Consider the following 13,743-nt stretch of genomic DNA (forward strand, 5'->3'; position numbering starts at 1 on the left):
AAAAGCATCTGTGGTTCTCTGAACTGCTGCCTCCAAATATCTTTGTATATATGCTTCTGTAAAGTACCTGTGTAAAATTTAACTGCACTTCTGAAGAGGACAGAAGGCATATATTTTTAATAGGATGCCTTCAGAACAGGAATAAGAACTCTCAAAAATAGGCATTTGAAAGGGTCCTCCAAAACATCATTCTTTAAAGTATCAGGTGCATTTTTCAAGACTCCAAGAGAGTAAGTAATAATATGCCACATGTGTTCATTGAGGTCAAAGCTTGAAATAACCATGGTGTGTGTGGAACCAAGGTCATGGCATGCTGCATGGATGGCTTGGATTGAAGTGGTCCTACAAAGTGGAATTCTCAGCACCGGCTGCTACTTGGAAATATTCAAGAGCTTCTTGAGTTTTCACCTGGTTTCACTGGAGTGTTGCTGTAGTGGCATAAAAATGTTTTGCAACTACCGTATCTGAGAGTCTTAGGAAAACAATTTGAAGAAAATATTGTTTTTAGAATTTGTTGTTATGCAATTAAATAGTGAAGTTTGGTTTGAAGTTTAAATGCGCCCTTTAGCCAAGTGTTTGCCTAAGGCGGCAGCCGGCTGGGAGCTGAGTGCTTTCGAGATGGGAGATACTTGTGTTTGCTGACTTTGGGTGTGGAAAGGTGGCTTTGCAGAAAGCAATGCGAGGGTAATGTACATGGTCATTGACTAGAAAGAGCAGATTTCAGGCAGTTAGTGAGGAAATGGGAATGGCCTCTTCAGAGAGGTTACACTAAACCTGCTAACTGCTAACCAGGCTGTGTGAGCATAAAGACATTTGCTTCAGAGAGTGATGGTGGGTAACATCTTTTTCCTTGTGGTAGATGCACATTTTTGCCCATTACATAGTGCTGCTACTGCCTTCTTTTTAATTAAAAAGAATAATAGTTTCTGCATTGTGGGTTCTTAGAGTTCAGAAAATATTTTTTTTCCTCACGGTTTTCCTATCAAGTATAACAAGATACTATTTCAACAATGCAAAGCATTTTAGTGAGGCTGAGGAACTGTGGGAACATGTTTCATCAGAAGATATTAATTCTTTTTAACTGTAGTGAACAGCTGTTGAATGATATGTTATTTTTTAACTACGGCTACTGTGAATATCTTGTCTAGAGATACAAATAGGGTGTGGAGGGAAAGGCAAAAAATATTTTTAGCCTGAGGATCAAAGTGTATCTACACTTAGTAACACAAGGGGAGGGGAAAAAAAAGGTGGAGGAGAAAATGAGCTTTGTATAGGCAATCAGTTTTAACGAGATTGGCTAATACTTACCCCATTTGTACAGATATATGTCAGGTTTGAGCCTGTGGGGTGTTGTGACTTCAACACTTTTCTTGAACCTTCTCATGTTTTTCTGTTCAAGAGATCCTCCAGTGCTGTTCTGTGCAGGTATTCAGGGGCTTCAGTGCTGTGCTACACTAGAGCCTTTCCCCCAGCTTTGTTTTTGTCCCCTTAAGGGCAGTTGCAGAACTCCCAAAATTAAATACAAATGAATAAAATAAATATAACACACTTGTCAGTATTTGAGCTAGTGGCTTACCACTGCTAGGCTTTTCTCTGCCATTATGTGATGTAAGAATCTACTCTAGGGCAGGTGGGCTGATAAGACTTCAGATAAACAGAGTTAATACTTTTAATGGAAGCACAGAAGAGATAACATAAGAGAATTTTAGGGTTCATGTTTCCCTCTGGGGACTCTAGTGTTAAGCAACCTATACTTGGTCGTAGAAGACTAAGTATCCTGAATTTCAGATGTCCCATCAAAACAAGCAAGGATGTTTCTTCAAGTCTCCTCAGTAAGACAGAGAAAGTAGTGATAAACTTAGTTGCTATAAATAAACTCTCTGGCATTGTTTTGCTGTGTGTTTGTTCTGCAGTTGTGTTTTGCCCACTTCCTGCTATGACAGCACAGCACGATCTCCAGGACAGCTCCTAATCCAAGAGCGTGTCCTTCATCTGGAGCAGGCAAGGTTCACTGTGCAGAGGCTGAGGAACAGAATGTGTTTGAGCAGTCTCTTAAATTAATATTCATTGACTTGTCTTGGCATCTGGCTTCAAGTTATTAAGAGGGAAGATGATATATTTATTTTCCTCCTTCAAGTTTCATCATGAGCCTTGCCTGTGCTGTAAACTTCAAGTCCAAACAGGAGTTGGATGGTGATACACTGTTCACAGGTGCCTCTTTCTGTGTCTTTTTCTGAACATTGCTCTTTTGCTTCTTGAGTTGCATTTCATTTTCTAAGATGTTTTTGTTACTGGAGGCTGATTTCTGAGGATAGTGGCAGTATTTTGATTGTGTGCATATATATATACATTTAAACATATGCAAAATTTTCCTTTGCTAGTTTTAGCTTTTTAGCTTTCATTTTGTGTGGCTCACTTTGAATATGAACAATATTTTTTAGAGTATGAGCCTTACAATTTTCTTTTCATAAAAAAAAAAAAAAAAAAGAGTTTTATTTTAGACCTACTGAAGCAGTATGTGTTCACTGGAAATATGTCCATAAAATATTCTTAATGCTTGAAAAAATATATTCCCCTTGTACATATTTAAATTTTTTTTTTCTAAATTAAAAAAAAAAAAAACCCTTATTCTCAAGAAAGGGTCTTAAGGGAACTCTGTGCACATGAGTAAGGAGAGAATCTACAGGCTGAGAATCTTTGAAATGACTTTCAAGTAAGAGAAGTAGTGGTAATACTTGGTATCCCTGGCTTTGTAAAGTTTTAGCAGATACCAATTTTCTGTTTGCCATTTAGAAACTAAAAAACCTTTGGTGTTTTGACAAGGCCATAAAACTTGTCAGTGTTGTGGGGATCAGCTGTTTAATTACCTGTTGCTCCTGGCAGAGAGTGAACAAGGATCTGTGCAGACCTGTTGAGAGGAACAGTGTGACAAACGTGTGTCCCCGAAGCTTGTCTGACTCCCTGCTGTCCCAGCTCCCGAGTGTGGCTGGGGAGAGCTGCAGGGTGAGGGTCCTGAGGGTCCTCCAAACCCCGGCAGTGCCCTCCATCTCCACAGACAGGAACCCAGGAGTGTCATTTGGAAGGAGCTGATGTGGACAGCAGATACAGACAGAAGTCACTCAAGGTGCACAGTGTGCTGCCGTTGTTCCCAGATATCAGGCTGGGAATGTGGGGGAGTTGGGGAGTGTGACAAGATGTATTCCTCTCTGTATTACTTTAGGTGGTTTCCTTTTGCAGAGCATCTCAAAACATAAATTTGGTTAATGCCATATTTCATTTATTTTCTGTTAGATCTATGTCAACCTTTATCACCAATTGTTCATAGAAAAGAATAACTTTTAAACAGCAGCTTTTATCACTTCTGACCTCTGCTTTTGCTGTAGTTTGAGTGTGGAAGCCTCAGTGCAGAGATCTGTTTGGAGAATTGGCTTGGATATTTCCAAGAGCGGGGAGGAGAGTGCTGAGCTGGTTCTGCTCTAGTACCAGCTCACTAGAAAACAGCGCAAGTTGTACCTTTTTTGCTGGAATGGCAACCTTGTGGTTTTGTAATCTGAATCTTTGACCTTCAAACTTTGAGAGTTAATGGACTCCTCTTAACCTTGCCCTGGACCTTTCATCTTACTGGTACAGGTGACTGCAAGAAGACGTAAAACTCTTGTTGCCATAACTTGTGTGATGATTGAAGAATCTGAGCTTTTCCCAGGTTAGGAAATTGCTGCCTCAAAAAGGGGAACTCTGCAGAAGATGTTAAGTATGGACTCTTGCAATATTGCTTTAACATGTATTTAAGGAAAAGTCTTTTCTTCCTGTGCTACTATGGACTAGAGAGGCAGGTAATAATTTCGTTTTCAACACGTGTTGCTGCTGAGGCACTTTTAGAAATAAAAGGTTTTTTGTGTGGATTTGTTTGGTGGGGTTTTTGTGTTGGTGATTTTTTTTTTTTATTTGTGGCATTTTTGTTTGTTTTCTCTTACTTTTAATTTCTTCTGATGATCCACTTGAGAATCAGGAGTAAATTTGAGGTCAAGTACTGATCCAAAAAGAGGTTAGATGACTGAGTCTCTGTTCCTGCCCTCACAGAGGGGCTTTGACAGGGCTGTTTATTCACTCCTGCCCGGGCAGACTTTTGAAACCAAGATGGGCATTCTCTTCAGAGCATTTAGTTTGTGCAGGTTGACCTTATCTACCTGCCAGCAATGGGACGTGTGCTCTGTACTCAGCTTTTCATGCTGTCCCTGAAATGTGTCAAGTCAGATTTTGACCCAGGTTTCACACAGGTTAAACCAGCTTTTTAATGGTTCTTTGTACCTACTTGAAAAAAGTAAGGCATTATTATCTTGACAAGCACAGCTTATTTTCTGGTTATATGCTAGTAGATTTTAATTCATATACGCTTGAGCCTGATTTCTGTTAATCAGTTAGGTCTTGTGCTGATCATAATACAAACTAGGTGTCAAATCAAGTTCAATAAGATGACTAATAGCTAAAAATATCCTCCCCCCTTAAAAGAAAGTGGGAGTGGGTAGGGAAGCTATAGGACTCAGAAGTTTCAGGTTAACATTGTGGATCCTGTTACTAAAAAATGATTACTGTTTCATGGTGGAATTAACTTGCATTATGTAGAGTCTTCATTTGTTCTTGCCGTGCAAGTAATTTACTGGGAACTTATTTGACCATATAGACCTTTTGTAGGTGGTGTAACTTGGGAATTGCTATTGCAGCTGGAATGTCTGTGCTGTTTTAGAAAGGGACTTCAGCAATGAATGGTTATTTTCTGCAAAGTATGATCTTAAGTTACTAAATATACTGAAAAGCTTCTGTAAATCTTTACATGTTAGAAATGGAAGTTTTCTCCCCCGTGTTGTGTGTGTGGATCACAGCAGTGCTGGCTGTGGCTGCTGCTCTGAATTAACAGAGCTGCCATGATGCACAGCCCTGGTTACAGGCTTGCTGACATCAACTCTCTTGGCATGTGTTCAGAAAAGCAAACAGAAGACAATCAGTGTTGGATTTGGCATAACTAGCAAGTCCATAAAACTGCCAAATCCTTCTCAGTGTATTCATCCAATTAATCACATTGATGTAGGAACATTTACTTAAATGAGTAAAACATACTGTATTTGGTTTTTAAAAGTTCTTGTTTTAATGTTTCCATTTTCTACTTAATTAGTAACCACAGTCTTTACTTAAATAGCATTTTATCTTGTTTTTTGATGTTGTTCTTTTGTAGAAAAAAAATGAATTCTGAAAGCTCAGCCCTTACCATGAGTAGCCCTGCTGTAATAAACCAGTGTGCCAGAGGAGGAATGGAACAAGAAAAAATTTGGTAAGCATTCCTTCCCATTTTCTAAGAGGTTAGTAGGCAGCAGTATTGGGAGATGTAGTTTGAAAATTAACTAAAATAATGATTTGTTTTAACTGATGCATTAAGTCTGCGTTATTTAACAACAGAGAAGGAAAAAGGGAAATTTTTTATTTTGCTTTTGAGGTTTTAGCAGATGACATGGTACAGGGTGTCATGGGGGATGGGCTGTGGAAAAACTCCTGTTCATTTCAGCAGTGCAGCAGTTGTGCTCAGGGAATCTTTCACATATGGCAAATGTTTTAATCTCCCAGTGCTGCTGGGATGCTGGGCCATGCTGGTACCAGGACCTTCAGTGCTCTGAGGCTTCTGAGATTCCTGCCCTGGAGACATTACAAAGTCAGTAGTTTCTACTTTGTGTATAGAAAAAAATTTACTCTGTGCTGGAGGAAAAAAGCAATTGCAATGTTAAAGGGTAGATGTGGACAAATGCTTTAACAATTTTTTTGGTGAAAATTGCCACAAACCATGCAATTTCTAGCACCTGGTTTGTTTTTGTGAAGGGAACAGGGTCTTGAAAAGGCTTTGAGACTATTCCACCTGCGTTAATGAGCCTTTTCTTGAGAGCCTGCTAGTTTTTACTTGCTGTTGATTGCTAGGGGTTTTTTACATTATTTATTTACCATGTGGGAAACAACTGATAAATTCATGACAGGAAGTATGACACTCATATGGACAAAAATCTACCTTATGTTGTTTTCGTTGTCTGAGAAATACTCTTGAAAAGTTAAAAAATTAAAGAAATATTAGCAAATGAATGTTCTGTTTCCTGTTGTATGCTGTCAGGAAATCAAATAATATTTGATTTTTTGCTTTGGTTTTAATGTAATATTAAACTAACAGCATCATAATACCTGAAAGTAGTTTCTTTTAAACATTTCTTCTGGAATATTCTCAACAAAATCTTTGGATGAAAGGGCAGGATGAGGAAGAACTGTGGGCTTTCCTCCTGACTCAGAAATCTACTGAGGGATGGGAAATTGACACACTTTATTCATTTGATGTCTTTTGCTGGTTTTTATATTCTGCTTGTGGTATTGATCTGGGGACAGTTCTGGTTAATATCTTTATCAATGATCTGCATGAGGGGATGGAGGGCACCCTCAGTAAATGTGCGGGTTGCACCCCAAGTTGGGTGGGAGTGTTGATCTGCCAGGGGGTAGCAGGGCTCTGCAGAGGGATCTGGACAGGCTGGATCCATGGGCCAAGGCCAGTGGTGTGAGGTTCAACAAGGTAAAGGTGGGTCCTGCCTTTGGGTCACAGCAACCCCGTCCATCTCAGGCTGGGGCAGAGTGGCTGGAAAGCTGCCTGGCAGGAAAAGATCTGGGGATGCTGCTTGACAGCAGCTGGACGTGAGCCCAGGTGGCCAAGAAGGCCAGTGGCATCCTGGCTGTGTCAGCAATAGTGTGGCCAGCAGGACCAGGGCAGGGATTGTCCCCCTGTACTGGGCACTGTTGAGGCCACAGCTCAGATCCTGGGTTCAGTTTTGGGCCCCTCCCTGCACAAAGACATTGGGGTGCTGGAGTGTGTCCAGAGAAGGGCAAGGGAGCTGGGGAAGGGGCTGGAGCACAAGTCTGCTGAGGAGCAGTTGAGGGAATTGAGATTATTTTAACCTGGAGATAAGGAGGCCCAGGGAGGACTTTATCAATAGCAGTGTGGTGCATGCTGGTTAGGTTTCTAAAATACTATTTTTCATTCTGGGCTTCTGTGAATACTGCAGTTGAATGAACATTATTTTTCTCAGCCTAATAAAGTGCAATGGTGCACTGCCTTACTGCATTGTTCTTTTATTGCTGTTTATTCATTGTCTGATTCTTGGAACTTCTTTACATTCTGATGGCTCTGGGTTTATTTTCATGAAAATGTGAGTATTGGTAAGGACTGGTGTTAGTCATAGGAAGATTAGAAATGTCTGTTGTTAAACATATGCAGTGACAGGGTAATACATTCAATTAAGTCAAAAGCATCCACAGAGAAAAGCCCTGACCAAGACCTTATCTAGCATTTAAACATAATTTAGGATGCTTGTAAAAGGCTTTCATGTTGTGTAAGGCCCCCTAGAAACAGAGGGGAGAGTAAATAATTGACTGAACCCCAGTTACCTTGTACAGCCATTTACCAAGTCTGCCATTCTAGTTTATCAGTGTTTTGCATCTGCATAGTTTGGTGCATCTACCAGGTGAAAAAAGAATTGAATTCTCAAACTTGCAATGCTTCACTTGGTTCTGTTGCTTTTTTCCCTCCCAACATACATAAACAAGATTACAGCAGCAGAAGAATGCTGGTAGTAGCATAAGTGTGACTGCTGTGAATGTCTGATAACTGCAGGGTATTGTGGCACAGTTCATGTGCAAACCGAATTAAGCTGCTCTTGATAAGCAGGAGGGTGAAGGAACTTGGTGGATGGTCATAACATCAACAATATCAGCTGTCTGAGCTGGTGTGCAAGAGTGTTGAACAATCAAGGCTTGAGAGCCTTGAAATTGTAGAAGCTCCTGATTTGGCAGATTCTCAGTGTCTTAATGTTGAAAATTGTAAGAAAGGAACTAAAGATTAGGGAGCAAGTGGGAACTGTGTCAATTCATCCTGGCTTTCTGTGAAAGTAGCTGCCTGGCATATTGTTTTTTCAGAACAAATGTGCAGGAGAATTGGAAATTTTCCAGGTGTTGTTATTGTGTGTGGATTTTATAACATGCTTCTTCTAGGCTGGATGAAATCTTGCTAGTCACTCCATCATGTTACTTAGGATTAAGTCAGGAAGTATTTAATCCTTTTAAAACTAATAATGGAAATTTGGATTCTGGATGTCTCAGGACAGTTTTGGTGCCTTGGCTTTCTATTTCTGTCTCCAAATACTCTGCCATGTTCCTTATGAAGTATGCAGTGTTCTGCTATTTCTCTAACAGCGTTTTAATATCCATGTTTTGATTAAATAAATCTATAAATCTTAGAACTAACCAAACAAGCACTGTTATATGTGGACTCCAGTGCATTCTGACTCTACTAATGACTTGGGTTAAACTGAGTTTGAGGACAGAAACTTTGTAACATCTTTTTGGTTTTGTTTTATGCTGCAACAGACTGTTTTTGTTTCAGCTTTCTTTTCCAATCTGAGACTGGTGACTTGGTGGAGAAGGGAAGCTCTTGAAACTCCAGTCCACAGAGCAAGAAAGAAGATGTGCTTAGATACTGAATTTAGATAATGCAAAAACTAGCTTTAAACCCAGCTCTATCATTGCATACATTGAAAAAGAACAGCTTACTGTCATATCTTAGTGTGCAGATGTCTGGAAACTCTTTAGTATAGAAAAAGTAATTATTCTAGAGTATTGTACAACATGTATTTGAAGCGAGGTTTTTTTTGTTGTTTGTTGGCGGTTTTTTGGTGGTTTTTTTTTTTCTTTTTAATGAGTTCATCTGTTCAATAACAAAAAAGAAATAAGAGTCAACTGAGATGAAAACAATACTTGAACTGACATCTCATGACTGGGTGAAAGCAAGAGGGAAAGGAAAGCAATGTGAGAGCTGAAAATCCACATCTTCACTTAATAAGGAACAATGTAGATACCACATAGATTTTACCTTAATGGCTGTGGTTTTAATCACACAGCCCTTCTTCCTCAGTGAGGATCAGAAGGGAGCAGGCGAATTGCTGCATTCTGTACCTCAGACAAGTGCACAAGCTGACTTGTAGCCTGTGCAAGTCAGGTTTCGTGACAATAAATCATCATGGCTCTGTTGCAGCTTTTGCCAGCTGCCAGTTGATGAAGGAAGAATTATGTGTCTGGAATTACAGTAAGAAGAGAAACAAGTTTCACAACTTTTCCTGTTTCTCCTATATCCTTGTTTAATCAGTAGAAATGAGTCATGCTGAAGAACTGAATTAAACTGGCTCTAGTTGAGTGCAATTTAACTGCAGATGCTTGATTACAAAAGGCACACGCATGTTCAGGGAATACAAGGTTACAGTGTGTGCAAAAAGGAAGCCCCATAAATTACAGATTAACATTTCAGATAGCTGGATAAAATTAATCTTATCTGCAAGAGGCCTTGAATTAGTTGCTTTCTAGTATGTCTTATTACAAAGAGAGAAAATGCTTTTCTTGGAAAGCCAAAAAATATTCAGCATAGTTAGCAGAACACAACAGTCATCACCAACCACTTTTAATAAAGCAGATAAATAATTACTGTATATGTATATAAAATCACTTCTATCTTACCTAACTTTCCTAGTTTATTTAAAGTACTTCTCTGCCCATAAAAGGAGTAGTAGAATTGAAAATTGTTACAAGGGAATCACTTGCATTGGGACTCGCAGCCTGAGATCAGTCCCTTAAAGGAAGTGGATGAAGATCCAGGAGTGACGTAGGACATGGAGAGGGTGACTCATGAGGCTCTGCAGCACACCCACAAACAGTGAGAAATGAGAATGTGCTGAAATGGTTAAAGTAAGTGCACTCACCAACTGCTGACTTTGCCTCATGCATACATGAAATGGGCTTTGTAGCTGAAGAAAATACGCCCCAGAGGCAAATACAAGTTTAAACATATGTTCAATCATCGTGTCTTGCAAAACTAGGTATGGATTGCATTTCCTCATCCTGGATGGGATCAAAACCCTCTTGATTTTACCTTGAGAAAGAAAAGCGCTGGGGCTGCTCCCGGCCCAAGCCCACGAGGTGGCAGCCTTGGTTCGGATGAGGGGCTGTGCCCACTCCTTCTCTGGTTGTTCTCCTTCCCCCTTCCCATCCCACCCTTGGCTTTTTTTCTGGGATCACATAAGGACATAGCAGCAGAGGTGAGTTACTAGTTGCTTGTTTAAAAAACACCTTACTAAGCTAAGGCTACTGCTTGGTGGTTTTTTTGCAGGGGGTTTTTTTTTTTTTTTTTTTTTTTTTTTTTTTTTTTTTTGTGAGAGATCATCACTCACTAGATTCCTGGATAAAGCTGTAATCTGCATCTTTTTCATGTGATTACATTGTCTCTAGGTCATACTGCAAATAATTTTTGTTGATAGTGTCTCTTAAAACATTTGCTGAATACTTGGTTATGACTGTATTGGGTCCTACCAGCTTTTTTAGTGTTACATGTCTCTTTATTATAGCTGTTAGTTGAGGGAACGAGTTACAACAAACATTTCTGAAATACCTGATTGGTTCCAGTTGAATGTCAAGAAATTTTTATCCAAGTAAAAGGTAATGACATCTTTAGGCTGCCCTCAATGGTATTTTGTTTATGAATGTGTGTTAGTGCATGGGCTGATGACAAGCTTTTGTACTCTGACAAATAAATTGAGTGTTCACAGGGAGTGTATTGAGGGAGTGAAATATATTTTTTTATTAAAGAGCGGTAGAATGTTTTAAAACTGTAACTTTTACTTACTTTGATGTAGGAAAGGAATGTAAAAATCTTCCAGTCCATCTGCTTTTTAAAAGTATCTTGTTCTGTTCTTCCTTATGAGCTATCCTGGTGAAATCTAAAAGAGAAGTTTAATAGAAAATGTCACTTTGAACTGTGTGAGTAACTCACTTGGCTGGAACAGGAATCACTGGTACTGAGAAGCTGGATCTATATAGCTTTAAATAGGGAACCAGGCTTTCACATTTTGGTATGTGAAAATTTTTAAACTTACTTTCATTTTCCCCTCCCCACCCCCCTCCATGAAGTAGAGAGTGCATGCTATCAGGGTGATAAATAACACACGTGATTAGGCTTGGATCACCAATGTTAGTAACTAATACACTCTGGAAGGATCCCTAACTCAGGTTTTGGTCATTTGTAAGTTGAAATTATGATTATAGAGGATGAAAACATCTCCTTCATTGCTGTCTTGCAAATATAAAGTAAATGAGTTTGCGTAGTTTAGAACAAGGATGAAATTTGTTATCTGTCTTAGTTCTTATTCATGCTATAGCGCCTCATTTTCTCATTCAGATATGCAGCATCTTGATATATTTTCTTTTCCTTCTCTATAATCTTCTGCATCTTAGTTCTTATTCATGCTATAGTGCCTCATTTTCTCATTCAGATATGCAGCATCTTGATGTATTTTCTTTTCCTTCTCTATAATCTTCTGAAAAAAACCCACAAAAAATGTAGAAATAGTCAAAATTTCTTGTTGAAAAATATGAAACATGTTAACAAGCCAAGTAAAGGAAAATACTGCCTTCCCTCCTTCATAGTTCTCATGGCTTAACCTCTAACTGATGACAATGACAGTGTCAGAAAAAGTCAGAAATAAAACTCTCTAGCACTGTAATTTCAGTATTAGGAAGAGGCATCACTTTTATTTTAGGCAAGGGGGATATTTCTGCCTAACACACTAGTTTAAATCTGTGTAGCTAATACATATTCATTGCATTTCCCAAGACTCATACGTACATGCTAAACATTCACACAAATTCTTTTGCATATTCAAATCACTTCTTGGAACTTAAGAGTAGGCATCTTTAGAGGGTCTCTGGTGGTCATTTGGGGAACATTCCATTCCTCAAATCATCCTATTTTGGTCACAGGCCTCCAAAAAAAAATACCTTTTCTTTGAGTGCACCCCAGCATGGTCTGGCCGAGGTGCAGCTTCTTATCAGCGTTGCTCAGGCTCACGGTCTTTAAAGCTGCAGGAACCACTTGCACACATTTCTACAGCACCGTCCTGCTTTAGTTAGCACTAAAGGAATTCACAAGACTTAAAGGCTATTGGATACAATTGCAGCTTTTCCCAGCAATAGCAGTAGCTGCAGTTGAAGGGGCAGAGAAGCAGCCGTGCACAGGAGGGTTGCCCAGCAGTCCCTGAGCGATGCCGGCCCCCGGGCACGGCTCCTGCCTGTGCGCTGTCCCTGTGGCCAGCCCAGTGCCCTGACCAGCTCCGTGCCTTCTGTGCAGCTCCTCGCTGGCAGAGCAGGGGACAGTGAGTGTGAGTTTCTGCTAATCTCTTTGAAACATCTTGATTCTCTGTGTGGGTGAATGTGTCCATATGAAGTAAGACTTTTTTTTTTAATGTAAAAAACCCCCAAAACCCAGTGATCTACCACTGGTAACCATCTGTTTCCTGGATGCTTACCCTACTTCTCTTTCTAAAGATTCTTGTCCTTTTCACTAAGACTCCAGAATCTGTTCTTATAAACAGTGTGTTTTGTTTTATACACTTTTTCAGAATCTATTACGGCTGAGTTTCTAGTTAATACTCTAATACCGATAGAAAGACACTTCTCCTTGCCTCCCTCCCCCCCAAAAAAAAGTAGTTCTCACATATGTTTAGTTAATTCTCTGGCTGTAGAGGGAGCTGGTGATAAAGTTTTTAAGGAACACAAACTGTATTTCTTTGGGAATATTTACACATTGCAGTATTTGGAAACAGAAGATCAGAAACAAAGGGTGATTTGTAATTTGATCCTTCCTTCGTGGGGGAAGGAAGGCTGGAGGGTATTGAACTGGTGAAATTAACTGCGTTTTCCTGTGGGGCCCTGAAAAGCTAAGTGCTGTAAGAGACAATGATTTGAATATATATCTTTCAAGCTGAATACATTTGGTCACCTGCAAATCTGCGGCACACAAAAGACTGCTTTTCTGTATTAGGTTGTTTTTCTGTATTAGGTTGTCATTCCATTGCCTTAAAATTGTACAAGGAAATTCCTCAGCAGTCTCATTTCTTTTGATGTGGAACGAGAAGGCCTGGGTGAATAGAAATATTAAGGTCATTATGAACAGGAACTCACTAAAAATATGTGACAAAAAACTATCTGCCAATATTTCAGAATATTCTCTTGTGTTAGTATGAAGAACTCATGGTTTTCTTTCCCGACTTAACTTTGAACTTAATTAAGAAGCATAAATTAAAAATCAACCTAAAGTGTTGGCAGGAATAGAGGTGGTTTGTTGTCATCTTCTGTCAGGCTTTGTACTCAGTGGTGAAGGCCACGAGCCGACTGTGTTTTATGAGCTGTCTGGTTAGTTATGTCTTCATTTTAAAAGATGGATTCTATAGTTGGTTTTAAAACAGTGAATTCAATTACTACTATGCTTCTGAGTGTAGAGAAGATTTTGTTTCAAAGACTTGTTAATTGTTGCAAATTGCACCAAAAAGGAGGAACTTTCAGTTTTTCTCTTTTGAGTCTCCCCAGCCCCACTCTGTGCACAGCAGTAAGATATATGTGACTCTATTTTGAAAGCTATATAATGTGTTTATGTTCCACAGATTAAATGCAAGTTGTATGTGAGTAGATAGATTTAAAAAAGGAGACAAGTTGCACTCAACTTTAAAAAAACTGATGTCTCTTTGCAATTTCTTTAGATACATTCACATCTGACATTTTATAATCCATTATTTATGACTACACAGAGTTAGATCTGGCAGGTTGTACCTGGGCATGCTTAAGCACGTC

At 39.4% G+C, this 13,743-nt stretch overlaps 1 protein-coding gene across 1 annotated transcript in view; it reads left to right on the forward strand.

Moving 5' to 3' along the window:
• The window catches only part of ARHGEF3 (Rho guanine nucleotide exchange factor 3), a 106,232-nt gene that overhangs the window by 6,300 nt on the left and 86,189 nt on the right, over positions 1-13,743 (forward strand). Inside the window, exon 2 of the mRNA XM_041464932.1 lies at positions 5,231-5,326. Within this exon, the coding sequence (XP_041320866.1) occupies positions 5,231-5,326 (96 nt within the window). The remainder of the gene's footprint in view (positions 1-5,230; positions 5,327-13,743) is intronic.

This window comes from Pyrgilauda ruficollis, unplaced genomic scaffold (assembly GCF_017590135.1).
Source record: "Pyrgilauda ruficollis isolate IOZ18807 unplaced genomic scaffold, ASM1759013v1 scaffold10, whole genome shotgun sequence".
NCBI classification, from domain to species: domain Eukaryota; kingdom Metazoa; phylum Chordata; class Aves; order Passeriformes; family Passeridae; genus Pyrgilauda; species Pyrgilauda ruficollis.